Source organism: Pristiophorus japonicus, chromosome 16 (assembly GCF_044704955.1).
Source record: "Pristiophorus japonicus isolate sPriJap1 chromosome 16, sPriJap1.hap1, whole genome shotgun sequence".
Taxonomy (NCBI): domain Eukaryota; kingdom Metazoa; phylum Chordata; class Chondrichthyes; family Pristiophoridae; genus Pristiophorus; species Pristiophorus japonicus.
In genome coordinates this window covers 137,871,091-137,897,682 of record NC_091992.1, presented here as the reverse complement: position 1 = coordinate 137,897,682, position 26,592 = coordinate 137,871,091, and the positions used below count along the sequence as shown (strand labels likewise).

At 46.3% G+C, this 26,592-nt stretch overlaps 1 protein-coding gene across 1 annotated transcript in view; it reads left to right on the top strand.

The window, feature by feature from the left end:
• LOC139226237 (inactive rhomboid protein 2-like) overlaps positions 1-26,592 on the top strand; it is a 93,826-nt gene that overhangs the window by 49,286 nt on the left and 17,948 nt on the right. The window contains exons 11-15 of the mRNA XM_070856858.1: positions 1,339-1,442; positions 4,127-4,190; positions 17,103-17,197; positions 19,407-19,482; positions 23,537-23,637. Coding sequence (XP_070712959.1) covers positions 1,339-1,442; positions 4,127-4,190; positions 17,103-17,197; positions 19,407-19,482; positions 23,537-23,637 — 440 coding nt within the window. The remainder of the gene's footprint in view (positions 1-1,338; positions 1,443-4,126; positions 4,191-17,102; positions 17,198-19,406; positions 19,483-23,536; positions 23,638-26,592) is intronic.

Below are 26,592 nucleotides of genomic sequence, written 5' to 3'. Positions count from 1 at the left end.
TCCCCGCCCCCTCCCCCCCCCCCCCCCCCCTCCACCAAATTGGCCTGTTTTTAAAAAAAAAAAAAAAAATATCTCTCTTTTTTGCCTCTCCCAGGAGGTCAGATGGTTTTGGGTGAGGTGGACTGTACATGTTGTGATACACAAGGTATTGCAATTGTGTGGGACAGGCTGGATGGGCCAGAGGGTCTTTACCTGCCCATCATTTTCCATTGGAAACCCAGCCTGGTCTGGCTGGTCTGAAAGTTATCCACTTTGGTCGGAAAAATAGAAAAGCAGAGTATTTTTTAAATGGTGTGAGATTGGGAAAGGTTGCTGTTCAGAGGGACCTGGCTGTCCTTGTACACGAATCACTGAAAGTTAACATGCAGGTACAGCAAGCAATTAAGAAAGCAAATGGCATGTTGGCCTTTATTACAAGAAGATTTGAGTATAAGAGTAAATATATCTTACTGCAATTATATAGGGCCCTGGTGAGACCACACCTGGAGTATTGTGTACAGTTTGGGTCTCCTTACCCAAGGAAGGATATACTTGCCATAGAGGGAGTGCAATGAAGGTTCACCAGACTGATTCCTGGGATGGGGATTGTTGTATATGAATAAAGAGTCTGACTGGATACTGTGAGCTCAAAGTAAAGTGTGACCGTAGTCTTTTATTGCAGGTCTCCAGAGTGCCTCTCCAACCTCCTTAAATACCTGTGCTCCCAAGGGATTATGGGATCACTTGGGACTCCAGGGAATGAGCCCTCTGGTGGCTAAACAAGATATATACAGGTTTACATATATCACAGGGACATTGTCTTATGAGATTGAGTAGACTAGGCCTATATTCTCTAGAGTTTAGAAGAATGAGAGGTGATCTCATTGAAACATACAAAATTCTTACAGGACTTGACAGGGTAGATGCAGGGAGGATGTTTCCTCTGGCCGGGAAGTCTAGAACCAGGGGTCACAGTCTCAGAATAAGGGGTCGGCCATTTAAGACCGAGATGAGGAGAAATTTCTTCACTCAGAAGGTGGTGAATCTTTGGAATTCTCTTCCCGGAAGGCTGTGGAGGCTCAGTCGTTGAGTATATTCAAGACAGATCTGGATCGATAGATTTTTATATATAATGGGAATCAAGGGATATGGGGACAGTGCAGGAAAGTGGAGTTGAGGTAGAAGATCAGCCAGAATTTTACTGAATGGTGGGGCAGGCTCGCGGGGCTGAATGGTCGTCTCCTGCTCCTATTTCTCATGTTACAGTTTAATACTTTATCTCCCTCACTGCAGGCGAAGAACTCTCCAATCACAAAACCATTCCTCTGATCTACTGACCTTTTCTGTTTGCAAACACAGGAAATACTCGCTACGTTTATAAAATGGCCGACCAGCAATGCTCCCGAGCTGGAGTCCACCAATCACAGTAGATCGTCAGGTGCCGTCTGTCATCAGGATCCAAGGCACGTGAATCTTGGTATCTGGTAGTTTGCATTTGTTAGAATTAGTTGGCAATACCTCCTCGGTACAAGATCTGAGCCAGATTTAGTTAACAGCCTAACAGTGCGTGAATGTTTATCCAATAGCGATCATAACCTGATTGAGTTCAACGTAGTGTTTGAAAGGGAGAAACACTAAGCTTCTAGACTTGGGTCGGGCCGACTTTGACAGGATGAGGTGGAGACAGTCCACGGTAAACTGGACAAATCTGTTCATGGGTAAAATGACAGATGATCAGTGGGAGATGTTCAGAAAATAATTTAAGGTGATACAGAACCGGTTTGTACCCCTGAGGGGCCAGAGCTCTCGGTGTCAAAAAACCCCCCAGCTATGGACAACTAAAGAGGTGAGGGACAGCATAAACCTAAAAGAAAAAGCATACAAAATTGCAAAAAATAGCACAGATCCGACAAATGGGAAAGATACCATAACCCTAACCCAACAAAGGGTCACAAAACAGATAGTAAGAGCGACAAAAAGGGAGTATGAAAAGAAGCTTGCAAGGGATATCAAAATCAACACAGAATTTTTACAGGGCAATCAGGAGCCCCTTAAACTGGTCTCGGTGATATTGTCAATGATAAGGAAATGGTGGACATGTTGAATAATTACCTTGCGTCAGTATTTACAGTTGAACAAGGGGACAGCATGCTGAAAATCCCAAGGAAACTAATATTGAATCAGGGACTCAATAAAATTAACGTAAGCAAAATAACAGTAATGAAGAAAATAATGGCACTAAACGTGACAAATCCCCAGGGCCAGACGGTTTCCATCCCAGGGTTTAAAGGAAGCAAGTGAGCATATTGCAGATGCCCAAACTATAATCTTCCAAAGCACTCTCGATTCAGAAACAGTTCCTTTAGATTGGAAAATTGTGCATGTCACTCCGCTATTTAATGGTGAGAGGGAAATCAGGGAATTATAGACCAGTTAGCCGAACATCTGTTTGGGGGAAATTGCTAGAGTCTATAATTAAGGATAGGGTGAGTGAACACCTTGACAATTTGCAGCTGATCAGAGAGAGCCAGCATGGATTTGTAAAGGGTAGGTCATGTCTGACAAACCTGAGGAAGTGACTGAAGTAATGGAAGGGGAATGTCTATGGATGTTAGTTATATCGACTTCCAGAAGACATTTGGTAACGTCCCACATAAGAGACTGTTGACTCAGGTAGAAGCCCACAGAATTGAGGGCAAATTATTGACCTGGTTAGGGAATTGGCTGAGCGGCAGGACACAGAGTCAGGATAATGGGCAGGTACTGAGATCGGCAGGGAGTGACTAGTGATGTCCCGCAGGGATCTATGTTGGGGCCTCAACTAGTCACTATATTTATTAACGATTTAGATGATGGTATAGAAAGCCATATATCCAAATTTGCCGATGACACAAAGATAGGTGGCATTGTCGGCAGTGTAGATGGAAGCATTAAATTACACAGGGATATCAATAGATTAAGTGAATGGGAAGAACTGTGGCAAATGGATATCACTGTAGGCAAATGTGAGGTCATCCACTTTGGACCGAAAAACGACAGAACAGGATACTTTCTAAATGTTGAAAAGGCTAAAAACGGTGGAGGTCCAAAGAGACTTGGCCCAGGTACATCGATCATTAAAATGTCACTAACGGGTACAGAAAATAATCAATAAGGCTAATGGAATGCTTATATCTAGGGGACTAGAATACAAGGGGGCAGAGGTTATGCTACAGATGTATAAACCCTGGTTAGACCACACCTGGAGCACTGTGAGCAGTTCTGGGCCCCACACCTGGAGCACTGGGAGCAGTTCTGGGCCCCACACCTGGAGCACTGTGAGCAGTTCTGGGCCCCACACCTGGAGCACTGTGAGCAGTTCTAGGGCCCCACACCTGGAGCACAGTGAGCAGTTCTGGGGCCCCACACCTGGAGCACTGTGAGCAGTTCTGGGCACCACATCTTGGGAGGATATATTGGCCTCGGAGGGAGTGCAGCGTAGGTTTACCAGAATGATACCCGGACTCCAAGGGTTAAATTACAAGAATAAATTACACAAACTAGGGTTGTGTTCCCTGGAATTTAGATGGTTAAAGGGTGATCTGATTGAAATTCTCAGGATATTAAGGGGAACAAATAGGGTAGATAGAGAGACCATATTTCCACTGGTTGGGGAGTCTAGGACTAGAGCCAGATCTTTCAGGAGTGAAGTTAGGAAACACTCTACACACAAAGGATGGTAGAAGTTTGGAACTCTCTTCCACAAACAGCAATTAATACTAAATCAATTGTTAATTTTAAATCTGAGATTGATAGCTTTTTTGTTAACCAAAGGTATTAAGGGATACGGGCCAAAGGCGGGTATAATGGAATTAGGTTGCAGATCAACCAGGAACTCATTGAATGATGGAACAGACTTGAGGGGCTCAATAGCCTCCTCCTGTTGCTATGTTCCGATGATACCTTGCCCGATACTTCCTCAGATATGTGATTACAATTCCACACCAACATGGTTCACTCTTAACTGCCCTCTGAAGTGGCCCAGCAAGCTACTCGGTTACCATCTCAGGATGACCAGGGATAGGAAGAACTGTTGGCCTTTCCAGTGACACCCATACTGAGAATGAATTTTAAAAATGACACTGACTAACTGTTGTGTCTTGTTTAGGACATGTGAGGAACCAGCCTCCACTGAACCACACATCTGGGCGGATGACATCACTCAATGGCCTGTGAGTTTTGCTGTGATAATGTTTGAGTGGTGTGGAGAATCTTTGCTGTATTACCTCAAAACACAAGGACAAGATTCTATGTTTTCATTCAACAAAACCAATTTTAAATGCCCTTTTAATGCGAAAGGGTTCACTAAGCTAATGCGCTCTCCAGGAATGGGCCCCCTTTACCTGTGTCTGCACAATTAAAGACCCATGGATTGTGAGCCAGGTGATGGGCTGCATGGGTTCCTGTATATCTTTGAAATGAGTAATGAAAGACCCAGTCCTTGTGCCCAACTCTAACTGGAAGAGCTTTGGTCAGAACCCCAGCTTTAATCACCTTAATGTTTGAGCTATTTTCCAATTGGAAGCAATTCTTCCTGCACGTGTTTCCCCTGGATGGAGAGTCTAGAACCAGGGGTCACAGTCTCAGGGTAAGGGGTCGGCCACTTAGGACTGAGATGAGGAGAAATTTCTTCCCTCAGAGGGAGGTGAATCTTTGGAATTCTCTGCCCCAGAGGGCTGTGGAGGCTCGGTCGTTGATGATTTTCAAGAGAGAGACGGTAGATTTTTGGATATTGAGGGGATCAAGGGATATGGGATCGGGCAGGAAAGTGAAGTTGAGGTAGAAGATCAGCCGTGATCTTATTGAGTGGCGGAGCAGGTTTGAGGGGTCGAATGGCCTACACCTCCTAATTCTTATGTTCCTAAAGTCATTAAGGAAACTTGTGATGGGAACAAGGAATCGGTCACCTTGTTCACACAAACACATCTTCAAAAATAAGGGATTTCAATGATCGGAGCTGTTGTGTATTTAACCCTTTGTAATCTGTGTCATGTATCTCACACTACTGTATATAACTATCTTACCATGCTATACATGACTGTAACTAAATATGACCTGTAACCACAAGCATACTTTACTACCAGGGGTGCACTTGCAGGAGACACTGCATACCTGTTCCACACAGATATATAAAGGCAGGTCTCAGGCAAATGTGGCACTCGAGAGCTGTGAAATAAAGGTGCAGGTCCAGAGTGACCTTGACTTCAGCACGTGCCCCGTGTAAGTCTGTACTGCAGGGTCAGGACTTTACAATGGCGACGAGTTACGGGATCACAGAATGGCTACCAACGGCTCAGATGAGAAATACAATGCTGGAGACAATTGGGAGGACTTTATAGAAAGGCTCCAGCAGAGCTTTGTAACCAAAGACTGTTTGGGCGACGATAAGGCAGACAAGAGAAGAGCCCATCTCTTGAACAGCTGTGGGTTGAAAACATACGCCTTAATGAAGGACCTGCTGGCACCCGAGAAACCAGCAAGCAAGTCATTTGAGGAGTTGGGCACACTGGTGAGAGACCACCTGAAGCCAGCGAGCAGCCTACACATGGCCAGACACAGGTTCTACAACTACAGACGCTGTGTGGGCCAGAGCATACCCGACTTTGTGGCGGAACTTCGGAGGTTGGCTAGTTTATGTGAGTTCTCCGATGAACTAAGGAGAGAAGTACTGAGAGACTTTTTTATTGAAGAAATAGGCCACGCAGGCATATTCCAAAAGCTCATAGAGACTAAGAACTTGACTCTAGAGGCAGCAGCACTGGTCGCACAGACATTCTTGGCAGGAGAAGAAGAAACGAGGTTGATCTATACTGCGGGTACGACAACTAACGAAACATCGGAACAAGGGGCTCACAGCATGAAACAAACTGCTACCCCCACACACAGACAAAGGCAGGAGAGCAGGCCCTCAACAGCAGGTAGTGGCGCTAGAAGCCATCAAGGGCCACATGAACGGCCGTTCACACCTCATCAACCCACAATTTGAGCAATCAACTACAGACTGAGAGAAGCTCAAGAGAGATCAGCCAGATGCAGCTCATCTTTCGGAAACAATGGAAGTGGTCTGTGCTGGAGATGTGGGGGAAGGCACTCATCAAAGGGATGTCAATTTCAGCATGCTGTTTGCAGAAACTGCAACTATACAGGGCATCTGGCTCGCATGTGCAGCAAAACAGCAGCTCGGCTGGTATACGAATGGGAAGGGTTGGAAAGCGGACCAGAAGACGGTGGGGGACAGTGCCCGGGACACCGAGGTACAGCGGGTTAACACGATCAATGTCCACTGTTCTTACAACAAGATGCCTCCAATAATGATGAGGGTCCTACTCAACGGGATACCCGTCAACATGGAACTGGACACGGGAGCTAGTCAATCTCTCATGAGCGTCCAACAATTTGAACAGCTGTGGCCGCACAAAAGCAGCAGACCAAAACTCACAAGGATCGACACCAAACTAAGGACCTATACCAAAGAAATCATCCCAGTCCTTCTCAGTCACACACAAAGGGACGGTGAACCGACTTCCCCAGTGGATTATCCCCGGAGATCTCCCAGCACTGTTGGGGAGAAGCTGGCTGGCAAAACTAAATTGGAAATAGGATGATGATCACCCCATGTCATCAGAGGAACGGACCTCCTGCTCAACAGTTCTAAGTCATTTTGAACATCTCTTTCAGCCAGGTGTGGGCACCTTCAAAGGGGCTAAAGTTAAAATCTACATCACACAGGATGCTAGACCGGTCCATCACAAGACTAGAGCTGTGCCTTATGTGATGAGGGAAAAGATTGAAAACGAACTGGACTGGCTTCTGCGGGAAGGCATTATCTCACCCGTGGAATTTAGCGACTAGGCAAGTCCCATCGTCCCCGTCATGAAGCCTGATGGATCCGTAGGAATTTGTGGGGATTACAAGTCTACCATAAACAGAGTCTCCCTACAGCACCAATACCCGCTGCCCAGAGTGGAGGACTTATTTGCCACATTTTCAGGAGGAAAGCTTTTCTCGAAACTAGATCTCACATCTACGTATATGACGCAAGAACTGACAGAGTCTAAGCTACTCACCACCATCAACACACATCGAGGCCTTTTTATGTACAATCGATGCCCATTCGGCATCAGGTCGGCAGCTGCTATATTCCAGCGCAACATGGACAGTCTGCTCAAGTCCATCCCGGGGACAGTTGTGTTTCAAGATGACATACTCATCACGGACAGGGGCACTGACTCCTATCTCCGCAACTTGGAGGAAGTACTAAGTCGATTGGATCGGATAGGACTAAGAGTTAAGAAATCCAAGTGTCTGTTTCTTGTGCCCGAGGTTGAATTTTTGGGCAGAAGGATTGCCGCTGATGGAATCCGCCCAACAGAGTCCAAAACCGAAGCAATTCGTCTGGCACCCAGGCCCCGGAATGTCTCGGAACTGCGCGCCTTTCTCGGGCTGCTCAATTACTTTGGGAACTTTATGCAGAACTTGAGCATGCTGTTGGAGCCTCTCCGCGTGCTACTCAGAAAGGGGTGCGATTGGTTTTGGGGGGACACCCAAGAACGCACCTTCAATAAGGCATGCAACCTACTGTGTTCCAACAGTGTTTTAGTCATTTTTGACCCAGGTAAAAAGCTAGTTCTTACATGTGATGCATCAGCGTATGGGATTGGGTGCATTTTACAGCATGTCAATGATGCGGGTAAATTACAACCCATTGCTTATGCCTCCAGGTCACTTTCGCGGGCGGAGCACAGGTACGGTATGGTTGAGAAGGAGGCGCTCGCGTGCATGTACGGTGTCAAAAAGATGCACCAATACCTTTTCGGGGCCAAGTTCGTGTTAGAAACCGACCACAAACCCTTCACGTCCCTGCTATCCGAGTGCAAGGCAATAAACGGCAACGCCTCGCCGCGCATTCAGCGGTGGGCACTCATGCTGGCGTCTTACGGCTACACCATAAGGCACAGACCAGGCACAGACAACTGTGCCAACGCGCTTAGCAGGCTATCCCTGGTGACAATGGAAGGGTCCGACGAACAGGACTGTGAGATGGTCATGGCAATCAATGCCTTTGAATCCACAGGTTCGCCCATGACGGCTCGCCAAATCAGAGCCTGGACGACCAGCGACTTCACGTTATCTTTAGTCAAAAGATATGTTTTTACTGGTGACTGGGCAGAGGCTCGCGATGCCTGTCCCGAGGAGATCAAACCTTTCCATAGGAGCATGCATGTACTTTCACGACAGGCCTGATGTGGGGCAGCCGAGTAGTTATGCCCTTGCGAGGCAGAGAGGTGTTTGTCCGGGAGCTCCACCGCGAGCACCCGAGGATCGTCCTTATGAAGGCCATAGCCAGATCCCACGTCTGGTGGCCTGGCATTGACGCGGACTTGGAGCTCTGCGTCCGGCGGTGCACCATTTGTGCCCAACTCAGTAATGCCCCCAGGGAGGCCCCCCGAAGCCCCTGGCCCACCAAACCGTGGTCGCGGGTGCATGTAGACTATGCGGGCCCATTCATGGGCAAAATGTTCCTCATAGTCATCGATGCATTTTCAAAGTGGATCGAGTGCACCATTTTAAACTCGAGCACCACCTCCACCACTGTGGAGAGCCTTAGAACCATGTTTGCAATGCATGGAATTCCTGACATATTGGTCAGTGATAATGGTCCGTGCTTCACCAGCGCAGAATTTCAAGATTTTATAGTTGACCACAGCATAAATCACATTATGATGGCACCGTTCAAGCCGGCCTCCAATGGCCAGGCGGAGCAAGCAATGCAAATCGTTAAACAAGGCATGCTAAAAATCCAAGGTCCCACGCTGCAGGGCCACCTGTCGCGACTGCTGCTGGCATACAGATCTCATCCGCATTCATTGACTGGGGTTCCCCCCGTGCAACTATTGATGAAACAGACCTTAAAGACTAGGCTCTCGATAATCCTCCCAGACCTGCATGAAATTGTAGAGGCAAAGCGCCGGAAGCTAACTGAGTACCATGACCGAAATTCGAGGGGGAGGTGGAATGAGATCGGGGACAAAGTGTTTGTGCTAAACTATGGCAGGGGTCCCAGATGGCTTGCAGGGACAGTAACAGGCAAGGAAGGAAACAGACTACTGGTTGTACAAATGGATAATGGCCAAACCTGCCGGAGGCATGTAGACCAAGTAAAAAGTAGATTCACCAACAACACTGCAGAACCAGAGGCAGACTACAATGTGGAACTCACACCACACCTGGTGGACAGACAGAGGGAACAACCTGAGGAAAGGACAATCTCAACAGACAGCCCAGGCGAGATACCAGCAATCACACCGAAAGAAAAACAGGCACCAAGGCAAACAACTGAACCACATTTAAGACGTTCCACACGAGAGCATGGACCACCTGAGAGACTGAATCTATAAAGACAATAAGACCTTGGGGGAGGGTGATGTCATGTATCTCACATTACTGTATATAACTGTATCTTACCATGCAATACATGACTGTAACTAGATATGACCTGTAACCACAAGCATACTTTACCACCAGGGGTGCACTTGCAGGAGACACTGCATACCTGTTCCACACAGGTATATAAAGGCAGGTCTCAGGAAAGTGTGGCACTCGAGAGCTGTGAAATAAAGGTGCAGGTCCAGAGTGACCTTGACTTCAGCATGTGCCTCGTGTAAGTCTGTACTGCAGGGTAAGGACTTTATAATCTGCATGACACCTGACCACCAGAGGGCCCACCTGTTGGAGTCCCAAGGGATCCCAGATCCCAGCATCCCTTGGGAGCACAGTATATAAACAGGTCACCCACGAGGTACCTGCACTCTGGAATCTTATTAAAGGAGCTAAGGTCACACTTGCTCATTACACACAGCACTCAGTCTCACTCTTTATTATGAGTGTAATAATTGGCGACAAGGTAACAAACAACCACGTGAAAATGCAAAGAATAGTCAGCATCCTGGAGAAGTTCTCGAAGAGGATGATTGGGAGACCTTCGTGGAGAGACTCAACCAATACTTTGTGTCCAAACAGTAGTAGTAAGGTTGGGGACAGCATCAAACAAGAAATTAGGGATGCGTGCAATAAAGGTACAGCAGTTATCATGGGTGACTTTAATCGACATATTGATTGGGCTAACCAAACTGCTAGCAATGCGGTGGAGGAGAATTTCCTGGAGTGTATTAGGGATGGTTTTCTAGACCAATATGTCGAGGAACCAAGTAGGGAGCTGGCCATCCTAGACTGGGTGATGTGTAATGAGAAGGGACTAATTAGCAATCTCGTGCGAGGCCCCTTGGGGAAGAGAGACCATAACATGGTAGAATTCTTTATTAAGATGGAGAGTGACACAGTTAATTCAGAAACTAGGGTCCTGAACTTAAGGAAAGGTAACTTTGATGGTTTGAGGCGTAAATTGGCTAGAATAGACTGGCAAATGATACTTAAAGGGTTGACAGTGGATAGGCAATGGCAAACATTTAAAGATCACATGGATGAACTTCAACAATTGTACATCCCTGTCTGGAGTAAAAATAAAAAGGGGAAGGTGGCTCAACTATGGCTAACAAGGGAAATTAAGGATAGTGTTAAATCCAAGGAAGAGGCATATAAATTGGCCAGAAAAAGCAGCAAACCTGAGGACTGGGAGAAATTTAGAATTCAGCAGAGGAGGACAAAGGGTTTAATTAAGAGGGGCAAAATAGAGTACGAGAAGAAGCTTGTCGGGAACATAAAAACTGCAAAAGCTTCTAAAGATATGTGAAGAGAAAAAGATTAGTGAAGACAAACGTAGGTCCCTTGCAGTCGGATTCAGGTGAATTTATAATGGGGAACAAAGCAATGGCAGACCAATTAAACAAATACTTTGGTTCTGTTTTCACGAAGCAAGACACAAATAACCTTCCGGAAATACTAGGGGACCAAGGGTCTAGTGAGAAGGAGGCATTGAAGGATATCCTTATTGGGCGGGAAATTGTGTTCGGGAAATTGATGGGATTGAAGACCGACACAAATAATCTTCTAGAAATACTAAGGGACCGAGGGTCTAGTGAGAAGGAGAAACTGAAGGAAATCCTTATTAGGCGGGAAATTGTGTTAGGGAAATTGATGGAATTGAAGGCTGATAAATCCCCAGGGCCTGATAGTCTGCATCCCAGGGTATTTAAGGAAGTGGCCCTAGAAATAGTGGATGCATTGGTGATCACTTTCCAACAGTCTATCGACTCTGGATCAGTTCCAATGGACTGGAGGGTAGCTAATGTAACACCACTTTTTAAAAAGGGAGGGAGAGAGAAAATGGGTAATTATAGACCAGTTAGCCTGACCTCAGTAGTGTGTAAAATGTTGGAATCAATTATTAAAGACGAAATAGCAGCACATTTGGAAAGCAGTGATGGGATCGGTCCAAGCCAGCATGAAGGAGAAATCATGCTTGACAAATCTTCTGGAATTTTTTGAGGATGTAACTAGTAGAGTGGACAAGGGAGAACTAATGGATGTGGTGTATTTGGACTTTCAAAAGGCTTTTGACAAGGACTCACACAAGATCAAAATCAAAGCACATGCTATTGGGGGTAATGTACTGACGTGGATAGAGAACTGGTTGGCAGACAGGAACCAGAGAGTCGGGATAAACGGGTCCTTTTCAGAATGGCAGGCAGTGACTAGTGGAGTGCCGCAGGGGTCAGTGCTGGGGCCCCAGCTCTTTACAATATACATCAATGATTTGGATGAAGGAATTGAGTGTAATATCTCCAAGTTTGCAGATGACACTAAACTGGGTGGCGGTGTGAACTGTGAGGAGGACGCCAGGAGGCTGCAGGGTGACTTGGACAGGTTAGGTGAGTGGGCAAATGCATGGCAGATGCAGTATAATGTGGATAAATGTGAGGTTATCCATTTTGGGGGCAAAAAAGCGAAGACAGAATATTACCTGAATGGCGGCGGATTAGGAAAAGGGGAAGTGCAATGAGACCTGGCTGTCATCAGTCATTGAAAGTTGGCATGCAGGTACAGCAGGCGGTGTAGAAGGAAAATGGTATGTAGGCCTTCATAGCGAGGGGATTTGAGTATCGGAGCAGGGAGGTCTTACTGCAGTTGTACAGGGCCTTGGTGAGGCCTCACCCTGGAATATTGTGTTCCGTTTTGGTCTCCTAAGGAAGGATGTTCTTGCTATTGAGGGAGTGCAGCGAAGGTTCACCAGACTGATTGTCGGGATGGCAGGACTGACATATCAGAAGAGACTGGATCAACTGGGCCTTTATTCACTGGAGTTTAGAAGGATGGGAGGGGATCTCATAGAAACATATAAGATTCTGACGGAACGGGACAGGTTAGATGCGGATAGAATGTTCCCGAGGTTGGGGAACTCCAGAGCCAGGAGACACAGTCTGATAAGGGGTAGGCCATTTAGGACTCAGATGTGGAGAAACTTCTTCACTCAGAGAGTTGTTAACCTGTGGAATTCCCTGTCGCAGAGAGTTGTTGATGCCAGTTCATTGGATATATTCAAGAGGGAGTTAGATATGACCCTTACGGCTAAAGGGATCAAGTGGTATGGAGAGAAAGCAGGAAAGGGGTACTGAGGGAATGATCAGCCATGATCTTATTGAATGGTGGTGCAGGCTTGAAGGGCCAAAAGGCCTACTTCTGCACCTATTTTCTATGTTTCTATGACCAACGAACTGGAAGGGGATGATTACGCTACCAAATGAAGGGCGATCCTCCGAACTGTTTATGGGGCAACAACCTATAGCCTCATGAAGAATCTCCTGGCCCCGGTAAAACCAACAGAGAAATCCTACAAAGCATTTTGTATGCTGGTCCGAGAGCACCTAAATCCTAAGGAAAGCGTTTTGATGGCAAGATATCGGTTCTACACGTGTCAACAATTGGAGGGCCAGGAAGTGGCGAGCTACGTCGCCGAACTAAGGCGCCTCGCAGGACATTGTGAGTTTGAGGGATTCCTAGAACAAATGCTCAGAGACCTTTTTGTATTGGGCATTGGACATGAGACAATCCTTCGCAAACTGTTGACTGTAGAAACTCTGAATCTGAGTAAAGCCATAACGATAGCCCAGACATTTATGTCCACCAGCGACAACACCAAGCAGATTTTGCAGAGTAAAGAAGTTTCAGCCAGTACTGTGCATAAAGTAACGTCGGTTTTGAGCAGAAATGTACAGGGCAGAACGTACACGCCGGCTGCTGTGGCCCAATCTCAATTGACCCAGAGTCCGCCATCAAGCGTTAATGCGAGGCAATTAACACCCTGTTGGCGCTGCAGAGGTGATCATCGGCTCCATCAATGCCGCTTTAAGCACTATGCGTGCAATGGTTGCAGAACAATGGGACACCTCCAACGAATGTGCAGGCGAGCTGCAAACCCTGCAAACTACCACATTGCAGAGGAAGATTGATCCACTGTGGATCAGGCTGAATTGGAGACTCGTACCGAGCAGGCAGAAGTGTACGGGGTATACACGTTCACTACAAAATGTCCACCAATAATGTTGAAAGTTGAACTGAACGGCATTCCGGTATCTATGGAGCTGGACACGGGGGCAAGTCAGTCCATAATGAGTAAAAAGGCCTTCGACAGGCTGTGGGGCAAAAAGGCACACAGGCCCAAGCTCAGCCCCATTCACAACAAACTAAGGACTTACACTAAGGAACTAATCCCTGTAATTGGCAGTGCAGAAGTCAAAGTTTCCTACGACAGAGCAGTACACGAATTCCCGCTGTGGATTGTGCCGGGGGATGGCCCCACGTTGTTTGGCAGAAACTGGCTGGGAAAAACCCGCTGGAACTGGGAAGACATCTGAGTGCTTTCGTCCATCGACGACGCCTCATGTACCCAGGTTCTGAGAAAGTTCCCATCGTTATTCGAGCCAGGCATCAGAAGCTTCTCGGGGGTGAAAGTGCAGATCCATTTGGTTTTCAGTATGTGACCCATCCACCACAAGGCTCGGGCGTTACCGTACATGATACGTGGAAAAAGTGGAAATGGAGCTGGACAGGCTGCAACGCGAAGGCATCATTGCACCGGTGGAGTTCAACGACTGGGCCAGTCTGATTGTCCCGGTACTCAAGGAGGATGGCACGGTTAGAATTTGTGGGGACTATAAAGTAACGATTAACCATTTTTCGCTGCAGGACCAGTACCCGCTACCCAAGACCTATTTGCGACCCTGGCTGGAGAGAAGACGTTCACCAAGCCGGACCTGACCTCGGCCTACATGATGCAAGAGCTGGAGGAGTCTTTGGAAGCCTCACCTGCGCAACACGCACAAAGGTCTGTTTATCTACAACCGGTGCCCGTTCGGGATTCGGTCGGCCGCAGCGATCTTCCAGCGGAACATGGAGAGCCTGCTAAAGTCGGTTCCTTGTACAGTGATCTTCCAGGATGACATATTGGTTACAGGTCAGGACACCATGGAGCACTTAATGAATCTGGAGGAGGTACTTAGTCGGTTGGATCGCGTGGGGCTCAGGTTGAAACACTCAAACTGTGTTTTCCTGGCACAGGACGTCGAATTTTTGGGAAGGAGAATGGCTGCAGATGGCTTCAGACCCTCCGATGCCAAGACGGAGGCCATCAAGAATGCGCCGCGACCACAACACTCAGAGTTGTTAACCTGTGGAATTCTCTACCGCAGAGAGTTGTTGAGGCCAGTTCGTTAGATATATTCAAGAGGGAGTTAGATATGGCCCTTACGACTAAAGGGATCAAGGGGTACGGAGAGAAAGCAGGAAAGGGGTACTGAGGTGAATGATCAGTCATGATATTGAATGGTGGTGCAGGCTCGAAGGGCCGAATGGCCTACTCCTGCACCTGTTTTCTATGTTTCTATGTGACGGAGCTGCGATCGTTCCTGGGACCCCTTAACTATTTCAGTAATTTCCTACCTGGGTTAAGCACCCTGCTAGAACCCCTACATGTGCTACTGCGCAAGGGAGACGACTGGGTATGGGGGAATTCATAAGAGGCTGCCTTTAAGAAAGGCAGAAATCTGTTTTGTTCTAACAAACTGCTTGTCCTGTATAACCCTTGTAAACGATTAGTGCTAGCTTGCGATGCCTCGTCATACGGGGCCAGGTGCGTGTTGCAACAGGCTAATGAATCTGGGATTTTGCAACCAGTTGCGTATGCATCCAGGAGTTTGTCCAAGGCCGAAAGGGCCTACAGCATGGTTGAAAAAGAGGCTCTGGTGTGCGTTTACGGGGTAAAAAAAAATGCACCAGTACTTATTTGGTCTCACTTTGAGCTTGAAACTGACCACAAGCCGCTCATATCGCTGTTCTCTGAGAGCAAAGGGATCAATACCAATTCCTCAGCCTGCATCCAAACATGGGCGCTCGTGCTGTCGGCATACAACTATGTAATACCCCACAGACCGGGCACAGAGAGCTGCGCAGATGCTCTGTCAGCTGCCATTGCCCACCACCAGGGTGAAAATGGCACAGCCAGCGGACTTGCCCATGGTCATGGAGGCATTTGAGAACGAAAAATCCCCCGTTGCGGCCCGTCAGATCAGGACCTGGACCAGCCAGGATCTTTTACTGTCCTTGGTAAAAAAAACTGTGTCCTCCATGTCCAGTGGAGTTGCAGGAGGCGATTAAACCATTCCACAGACGCAAAGGCAAGTTGTCCCTGCAGGCGGACTGTCTATTGTGGGGCAATCAAGTGGTCTTGCCCAAGAAAGGCAGAGACACATTCATAGGTGAACTACACAGCACCCACCCAGGCATCGTAATGATGAAAGCCATAGCCAGATCCCATGTGTGGTGGCCCGGCATCGACTCAGATTTAGAGTCATGTGTGCGCCAGTGCAGCACTTGCTCTCAGCTGAGCAATGCACCCAGAGAGGCACCTCTAAGTTTGTGGTCGTGGCCCTCCAAACCTTGGTCGAGGATCCATGTAGACTATGTGGGCCCATTGCTAGGCAAAATGTTTTTGGTTGTCGTGGACGGTTACTCAAAATGGATTGAATGTGCAATAATGTCTAAGCACGTCCACGGTCACCATTGAAAGCCATGCACGGCTTACCTAATGTCCTAGTCAGCGACAATGGGCCCTGCTTCATCAGTGCTGAATTCAAGGAATTCATGACCCACAACGGGATCAAACACGTCACATTTGCCCCGTTCAAGCCCGCATCCAATGGCCAGACAGAACCGGTAGTTCAGACCATTAAGCAAAGCTTGAAATGCATGTCGGAAGGCACCCTGCAGACCCGCTTGTCCCGAGTGCTGCTCAGATACCGCACCAGACCCCACTCACTCATTGAGGTTCCCCCAGCCGAATTGCTCATGAAAAGGGTGCTTAAAACAAGGCTCCCTCTTGTCCACCCTGATCTCCATGATCACGTGGAGGGCAAACGGCATCAACAAAATGTGTACCATGACCGTGCAAATTTGTCATGTGATATTGAGATCAATGATCCAGTGTTTGTGCTCAATTATGGATATAGTCCCAAATGGCTTGCTGGCACAATCACAGCCAAAGAGGGGAGTAGGGTGCTTCAGGTCAAATTGGCCAATGGGCAAACGCACAGAAAACATTTGGACCAAATCAAATTGCGGTTCACCAACAGCTACAAACAACCAGAAGAGGACACCACCAACTTTGACCCTCCAACACACACACACAAGTGGCAACTGACATCATGGTTGACCACAAAGCCAAACTCACCATTCCCAGCAGCCCAGCAAGGCTGGTTGAACAGCCCAGTGAAGAACTGACCATCCCACCCACATCAGCATTTGTACCGAGACGATCGACAAGGGAGCGTAAAGCCCCAGATCGACTCACCTTGTAAATAAGTGTACTGTTGACTTCACGGGGGAAGAGATGTAATATATTTAACTCTTTGTAACCTGCATGATACCTGACCACTAGATCCCAGCATCCCTTGGGAGCACAGTATACAAGCAGACTACCCACGAGGTACCTGCACTCTGGAGTCTTATTAAAGGAGCTAAGGTCACACTTGCTCATTACACACAGTACTCAGTCTCACCCTTTATTATGAGTGTAATAGGAGCAATCATGAGAATGTGATTGGATGATTGCTTAATCCATGTTCTTTGTACAGATTTGCACCTACCAACCAGAGAAGAATCACACGGGCCTAAAACACCTAGACTGTATCATCAAGGGAAGACCCTGCTGCATTGGGACAAAGGGCAGGTGGGTGACCCTCACCCACCCTGTGTTATGGAGGAGGACATTTCCCATCGGTTTCCCGCTGACTTCCCATTAGTTTCTCATTTACATAGGATTACACAGGATATACGGCACAGAAACAGGCCATTGGGCCCAACCTGTCCATGCCAGCGTTTATGCTCCACTCGAGCCTCCTCCTTTCTTTCCTCAATCTATAACATAAGAAGTAGGAGCAGGAGTAGGCCATACAGCCCCTCGAGCCTGCTCCGCCATTTAATATGATCATGGCTGATCCGATCATGGACTCAGGTCCAGCTCCCTGCCCACTCCCCATAACCCCTTATCGTTTAAGAAACTTGTCTATTTCTGTCTTAAATTTATTCAATGACCCAGTTTCCACAGCTCTGAGGTAGAGTTCCACAGATCCACAACCCTCAGAGAAGAAATTTTTCATCTCGGTTTTAAATGGGCGGCCTCTTATTCTAAGATTATGCCCTCTAGTTCTAGTCTCTCCCATCAGTAGAAACATCCTCTCTGCATCCACCTTGTCAAGCCCCCTCATAATCTTATACGTTTCGATACGATCACACCTCATTCTTCTGAATTCCAATGAGTAGAGGCCCAACCTACTCAACCTTTCCTCATAAATCAACCCCCTCATCACCGGAATCAACCTAGTGAACCTTCTCTGAACTGCCTCCAAAGCAAGTATATCCTTTCGTAAATATGGAAACCAAAACTGCACACAGTATTCCAGGTGTGGCCTCACCAATACCCTGTACAACTCTAGCAAGACTTCCCTGCTTTTATACTCCATCCCCTTTGCGATAAAGGCCAGGATTCCATTGGCCTTCCTGATCACTTGCTTTACCTGCATTCTAACCTTTTGTGTTTCATGCACAAGTACCCCCAGGTCCCGCTGTACTGCGGCACTTTGCAATCTCTCCATTTAAATAATAACCTGCTCTTGATATTTTCTGCCAAAGTGCATGACCTCACACTTTCCAACATTATACTCCATCTGCCAAATTTTTGCCCACTCACTTAGCCTGTCTATGACCTTTTGCAGATTTTTTGTGTCCTCCTCACACATTGCTTTTCCTCCCATCTTTGTATCATCAGCAAATTTGGTGACGTTACACTCGGTCCTTTCTTCCAAGTCGTTAATATAGATTGTAAATAGTTGGGGTCCCAGCACTGATCCCTGCGGCACACCACTATTTACTGATTGCCAACCAGAGAATGAACCATTTATCCCAACTATCAGCATAACCCTCTATTCCCTTCTCCATCATATGCTCGTCCAGCCTCCCCTTAAATACATCGATACTATTTGCTTCAATCACTCCCTGTGGCAGCGAGTTCCACATTCTCACCACTTCTGGATAAAGAACTTTCTCCTGAATTCCCAATTGTATTTCTTGGTGACTATCTTATATTGATACCTCTAGTTATGCTCTTCCCCACAAGTGGAAAACACTCTCTCTCTATTCACTCTTATCAAAACCTTTCATAATTTTAAAGACCTCTATTAGATCAACTCAGCCTTTTTTCAAGAGAAAAGTGACCCAGCCTATTCATCCTTTCCTGATAGGTATACCCTCGCATTTCAAGTCGTTAATATAGATTGTAAATAGTTGGGGTCCCAGCACTGATCCCTGCGACACACCAATAGTTACTGATTGCCAACCAAGAATGAACCATTTATCCCAACTATCATCCGTGTAAATCTTCTCTGCACCCTCTCCAGTGCCTCTTTATCCCTTTTATAATACGGCGACCAGAACTGTACGCAGTACCCCAAGTGTGGGCTAACCAAGGTTCGATACAGGTTTAGTATAACTTCCCTACTTTTCAATTCTATAGCTCTAGAAATAAACCCTAGTGCTTGGTTTGCTTTTACAGCCTCGCTAACCTGTGTCACAACATTTAGTGATTGGTGTATTTGTATCCGAGATCCCTTTGTTCCTCTACCCCACCCAGACTCTCTCCCTCCCAGTAATAAGTGACCTCCCTATTCTTCCGACCAAAGTGTAATACCTCACATTTATCTGTGTTGAACTTCATTTGCCAATATGCCCATTCTGCGAGTTTATTCATGTCCTCCTCATTATTGACTATCCCTCCTCCACCCCCCGCCCCCCAATTTGGTGTCATCCGCAAATTTAGAAATCGTGTTTTTGATTCCAAAGTCTAAATCGTTAATATAAATCTGATTTTATTTCTTGTGCAGATGCGAAATTACTACCAGAGAGTATTGCCAGTTTAAGGATGGATATTTCCATGAGGAGGCAGCCTTGTGTTCACAGGTAACATTGAAATGGAATGAACCACATGCTTTCTCAAAACTCAGACCCAGATCAGTGCATCAGACACGAGAGATTTGGGCTAATATTCAGTCCTGGCATCATGGATTCGATGATAAGAAGGATGTAAGGGATTGTGAATGCTGAGACCTAAAGGATGTGCCAGAGGAATGGAGACAGGGTTTAGAGGGGTAATAACGCAAGGTGCCTGAACAAGCTGAGACCAGCTTTCATTCACACTCACACTGGCATTTCAATGGCCCATTTACATAGAAACATAGAAAATAGGTGCAGAAGTAAGCCATTCGGCCCTTCGAGCCATCATCAATAAGATCATGGCTGATCATTCCCTCGCTACCCCTTTCCTGCTTTCTCTCAATACCCCTTGATCCCTTTAGCAGTAAGGGCCATATCTAACTCCCTCTTGAATATACCCAATGAACTGGCATCAACAACTCTTTGCGGCAGGGAATTCCACAGGTTAACAATTGTCTGAATGAAGAAGTTTCTCCTCATCTCAGTCCTAAATGGCCTACCCCTTATCCATAGACTGTGTCCCCTGGTTCTGGACTTCCCCAACATCGGGAACATTCTTCCTGCATCTAACCTGTCCAGTCCCGTCAGAATTGTATATGTTTCTAAGACATCCCCTCTCATGTTTCTAAACTCCAGTGAATGCAGGCACAGTTGATCCAGTCTCACCTCATATGTCAGTCCTGCCATCCCGGGAATCAGTCTGATGAACCTTCGCTGCACTCCCTCAATAGCAAGAACGTCCTTCCTCAGATTAGGAGATCAAAACTGAACACAATATTCCAGATGAGGCCTCACCAAGGCCCTGTACAACTGCAGTAAGACCTCCCTGCTCCTATACAGAAATCCCCTAGCTATGAAGGCCAACATACCATTTTCTGCCTTCACCGCCTGCTGTACCTGCATGCCAACTTTCAATGACTGATGTACCATGACACCAGGCCTCGTTGCACCTTCCCTTTTCCTAATCTGCCACCATTCAGATAATCCGCCTTCATGTTTTTGCCACCAAAGTGGATAGCCTCACATTTATCCACATTATACTGCATCTGTCACTCGTTTGCCCACTCACCTAACCTGTCCAAGTCACCCTGCAGCCTCTTAGCATCCTCCTCACAGCTCACACCGCCACCCAGCTTAGTGTCATCTACAAACTTGGAGATATTACACTCAATTTCTTCATCCAAATCATTGATGTATATTGTAAATAGCTGGGGTCCCAGCACTGAGCCCTGCGGCATTCCACTAGTCACTGCCTGCCATTCTGAAAAGGACCCATTTATCCTGACTCTCTGCTTCCTGTCTGCCAACCAGTTCTCTATCCACGTCAGTACATAACCCCCAATACCATGTGCTTTAATTTTGCACATCAATCTCTTGTGTGGGAATGTGTCAAAAGCCTTTTGAAAGTCCAAATACACCACATCTACCGGTTCTCCCTTGTCCACTCTGTTAGTTACATCCTCAAAGAATTCTAGAAGATTTGTCAAGCATGATTTCCCTTTCATAAATCCATGCTGACTTGGACCGATCCCGTCACTGCTTTCCAAATGTGCTCCTATTTCATCTTTAATAATTGATTCCAACATTTTACTGATGTCAGGCTAACTGGCCTATAATTACCCGCCTTCTTTCTCCCTCCCTTCTTAAAAAGTGGTGTTACATTAGCTACCCTCCAGTCCATAGGAACCGATCCAGATGTACCATAGACTGTTGGAAAATGATCACCAATGCATCCACTATTTCTAGGGCTACTTCCTTAAGTACTCTGGGATGCAGACTATCAGGCCCCGGGGATTTATCAGCCTTCAATTCCATCAATTTCCCCAACACAATTTCTCGCCTAATAAGGATTTCCTTCAGTTCCTCCTTCTCACTAGACCCTCGGTCCTTTAGTATTTCTGGAAGGTTATTTGTGTCTTCCTTCATGAAGATAGAACCAAAGTATTTGTTTAACTAGTCCGCCATTTCTTTGTTTCCCAATATAAATTCACCTGATTCTGACTGCAAGGGACCTACGTTTGTCTTCACTATTCTTTTTCTCTTCACATATTTAGAGAAGCTTTTGCAGTCAGTTTTTAGGTTCCCGGCAAGCTTCCTCTCATATTCTATTTTCCCCCTCCTAATTTAAACCCTTTGTCCTCCTCTGCTGTATTATAAAATTCTCCCAGTCCTCAGGTTTGCTGCTATTTCTGGCCAATTTATATGCCTCTTCCTTGGATTTAACACTATCCTTAATTTCCCTTGTTAGCCACAGTCGAGCCACCTTCCCCGTTTTATTTTTACTCCAGACAGGGATGTACATTTGTTGAATTCATGTGATCTTTAAATGTTTGCCATTGCCTATCCATCATCAACCCTTTAAGTATCACTCGTCAGTCTATTCTAGCCAATTCATCTCTCATACCATCGAAGTTACCTTTCCTTAAGTTCAGGACCCTAGTCTCTGAATTAACTGTGTCACTCTCTATCTTAATAAAAAAATTCTACCATATTATGGTCACTCTTCCCCAAGGGGCCTTGCGCAACAAGATTGCTAATTAGTCCTTTCTCATTACACATCACCCAGTCTAGGTGTCTACACAATTCCCACTAGCGTTTTCTGCCCTTTGGTATTCCGTAGCTCCACCCATACCGATTCCACATGATCCAGGCTAATATCCTTCCTTACGATTGCATTAATTTCCTCTTTAACCAGCAACGCCAGCCCACCTTCTTTTCCTTTCTGTCTATCCTTCCTAAATGTTGAATACCCCTGGATGTTGAGTTCCCAGCCTTGGTCATCCTGCTGTCTCCGTGATGCCAATTACATCATATCCGTTAACTGCTATCTGCGCAATTAATTTGTCCACCTTATTCCGAATACTCCTCGCATTGAAGAACAGAGCCTTCAGGCTTGTCTTTTTAACACACTTTGTCCCTTTAGAATTTTGCTGTAATGTGGCCCTTTTTGCTTTTTGTCTTAGGTTTCTCTGCCCTCCACTTTTACTTTTCTTCTTTCTATCTTTTGCTTCTGCCTCCATTCTACTTTCCTCTGACTCTCTGCATAGGCTCCCATCCCCCTGCCATATTAGTTTAACTCCTCCCCAACAGCACTAGCAAACACTCACCCTAACCCTAACAGACTGTCCAGTTTGTACTGGTCCCAAATTCCCCAGAACCGTTTCCAATGTCGCAGGAATTTGAATCCCTCCCCTCTGCACCACTCCTCAAGCCACGTATTCATCTGAGCTATCCTGCGATTCCTACTCTGACTAGCACGTGGCACTGGTAGCAATCCTGAGATTCCTACTTTTGAGGTCCTACTTTTTAATTTAGTTCCTAGCTCCCTAAATTCATCTTGTAGGACCTCATCCCGTTTTTTACCTATATCATTAGTACCTATATGCACCACGACAACTGCCATGAAAACATACCACAGATTGCTCTGCTACAGGCTCACTGTCTGGATATTCACTGACACAATCTCTCTGCTACAGGCTCACTGTCTCGATGTTCACTGACACAATCTCTCTGCTACAGGCTCACTGTCTGGATATTCACTGACAAATCTCTCTGCTATAGGCTCACTGTCTCGATGTTCACTGACACAATCTCTCTGCTACAGGCTCACTGTCTGGATATTCACTGACAAATCTCTGCTACAGGCTCACTGTCTCGATGTTCACTGACAATCTTTCTGATACAGGCTCACTGTCTGGATGTTCACTGACACAATCTCTCTGCTACAGGCTCACTGTCTGGATGTTCACTGACAATCTCTCTGCTACAGGTTCACTGTCTGGATGTTCACTGATAACACTCTCTGCTACAGGTTCACTGCCTGGATGTTCACTGACGACTCTCTCTGCTACAGGTTCACTGTCTAGATGTTCACTGATGACTCTCTCTGCTACAGGTTCACTGTCTGGATGTTCACTGACGACTCTCTCTGCTACAGGTTCACTGTCTGGATGTTCACTGATGACTCTCTCTGCTACAGGTTCACTGTCTGGATGTTCACTGACGACTCTCTCTGCTACAGGTTCACTGTCTGGATGACGTGTGTGGATTGTTGCCATTCCTCAATCCAAATGTTCCAGATCAGATCTACAGGCTCTGGCTCTCCCTTTTCCTTCATGCTGGGTAAGAACAATATCCACACAATACGCATGTAATGGTCAATCCCTATTTGTCTGGCGCCAAGCAATGTCCAAAGTAAGAGCTAAGATTTTTATGGACAATTGCTGTTTGTTAATTGTGTGTTTCTGACATCAAATAATAAGTGTAGAGGACGAATTCATGGAATGTATACAAGATGGTTTTCTAGATCAGTATGTTGAGGAACCAACTAGAGAGCAGGCTATTTTAGATGTAGTATTATGAATGAGAAAGGGTTAATTAATATCCTTGTAGTAAAGGGGCCCTTCGGGAAGAGTGACCATAATAAGATCAGGATTTAGCTTGTTCACTGTCAGAATCTCTCAGCTACAGGCTCACTGTCTGGATGTTCGCTGTCAGAATCTCTCAGCTACAGGCTCACTGTCTGGATGTTCGCTGTCAGAATCTCTCTGCTACAGGCTCACTGTCTGGATGTTCACTGTCAGAATCTCTCAGCTACAGGCTCACTGTCTGGATGTTCGCTGTCAGAATCTCTCAGCTACAGGCTCACTGTCTGGATGTTCGCTGTCAGAATCTCTCTGCTACAGGCTCACTGTCTGGATGTTCGCTGTCAGAATCTCTCTGCTACAGGCTCACTGTCTGGATGTTCGCTGTCAGAATCTCTCTGCTACAGGCTCACTGTCTGGATGTTCGCTGTCAGAATCTCTCTGCTACAGGTTGACTGTCTGAATGTTCACTGATGACTCTCTCTGCTATAGGCTCACTATCTGGATGTTCACTGTCAGAATCTCTCTGCTATAGGCTCACTGTCTGGATGTTCACTGTCAGAATCTCTCTGCTATAGGCTCACTGTCTGGATGTTCACTGTCAGAATCTCTCTGCTATAGGCTCACTGTCTGGATGTTCACTGTCAGAATCTCTGCCATAGGCTCACTGTCTGGATGTTCACTGTCAGAATCTCTCTGCTACAGGCTCACTGTCTGGATGTTCACTGATGACTCTCTCTGCTACAGGTTCACTGTCTGGATGTTCACTGACGACTCTCTCTGCTACAGGCTCACTGTCTGGATGTTCACTGACGACTCTTTCTGCTACAGGCTCACTGTCTGGATGTTCACTGACAACTCTCTCTGCTATAGGCTCACTGTCTGGATGTTCACTGTCAGAATCTCTCTGCTACAGGTTCACTGTCTGGATGTTCACTGATGACTCTCTCTGCTACAGGTTCACTGTCTGGATGTTCACTAACGACTCTCTGCTACAGGCTCACTGTCTGGATGTTCACTGACAACTCTCTCTGCTACAGGTTCACTGTCTGGATGTTCACTGACGACTCTCTCTGCTACAGGCTCACTGTCTGGATGTTCACTGACGACTCTCTCTGCTATAGGCTCACTGTCTGGATGTTCACTGTCAGAATCTCTCTGCTATAGGCTCACTGTCTGGATGTTCACTGTCAGAATAACTCTGCTACAGTGAGCCTGTAGCAGAGAAATTCTGACAGTGAACATTCAGACAGTGAGCCTGTAGCAGAGAGATTCTGACAGTGATTAAGTTAAATCCGAAACTAGGATCTTAAATCTAAACAAAGGAAACTACGTAGGTATGAGGGGAGAATTGGCTAAGGAAGATTGGGAAACTACATTAAAAGGTATGACAGTAGACAAGCAATGGCTAGCATTTAAAGAATTAATAATAATTTACAACAAATATACATCCCTTTTAAGGCACAAAAACCCCACAGGAAAAGTGGTCCAACCGGGGCTAACAAGAGAAGTTAAAGACAGTATTCGATCAAAGGAAGAGGCTTATAATGTTGCCAAAAGAGCAGCAAGCCTGAGGATTGGGAGGATTTTAGAAATCAGCGAAAGAGGACCAAGAAATTGATAAAGAAAGGGAAAATAGAATATGAGAGTAAACTAGCGAGAGAAATAAAAACAGACTTCTATAGATACCTAAAACGGAAAAGATTAGCGAAAGTAAATGTGGGTCTCGTTCAGGCTGAGACAGGAGAAATTATAATGGGGAATAAGGAAATGGCAGAGAAATTAAACAAATACTTTGTGTCTGTCTTCTCAGAAGTAGACACAAAAAACCTCCTGGAAAAGGTGGAGAACCAAGGGTCCAACGAGAATGAGGAACTGAAAGAAATTAGTATTAGTAAAAAAAAAATTACAGGAGAAATTAATGAGTCTGAAAGCCAATAAATAGAGTTTTGAAAGAGGTGGTTAATGGACGGAAAACAGAGTAGGAATAAACGAGTCATTTTCGGGTTGGCAGGCTGTAACTAGTGTGGTGCCGCAAGGATCGGTGCTTGGGCCATAGAAACATAGAAAATAGGTGCAGGAGTAGGCAATTTGGCCCTTCGAGCCTGCACTATCATTCAATATGCTCATGGCTGTTCATGCAACTTCAGTATCCCATCCCTGCTTTCTCTCCATACCCCTTGATCCCTTTAGCCGTAAGGGCCACATCTAACTCCCTTTTGAATATATCCAACGAACTGGCCTCAACAACTTTCTGTGGTAGAGAATTCCACAGGTTAACAACTCTCTGAGTGAAGAAGTTTCTCCTCATCTCGGTGCTAAATGGCTTACCCCTTATCCTTAGACTGTGACCCCTGGTTCTGGACATCCCCAACATCGGGAACATTCTTCCTGCATCTAACCTGTCCAATCCCATCAGAATTTTAGATGCTTCTATGAGATCCCCTCTCATTCTTCTAAACTCCAGTGGATATAAGCCTAGTCGATACAGTCTCTCCTCATATGTCAGTCCTGCCATCCCAGGAATCAGTCTGGTGAGTCTTCACTGCACTCCCTCAATAGCAAGAATGTCCTTCCTCAGATTAGGAGACCAAAACTGCACACTATACTCAAGGTGTGGTCTCACTAAGGCCCTGTACAACTGCAGTTGTACCTCCCTGCCCCTGTACTCAAATCCCCTCGCTATGAAGGCCAACATGCCATTTGCTTCCTT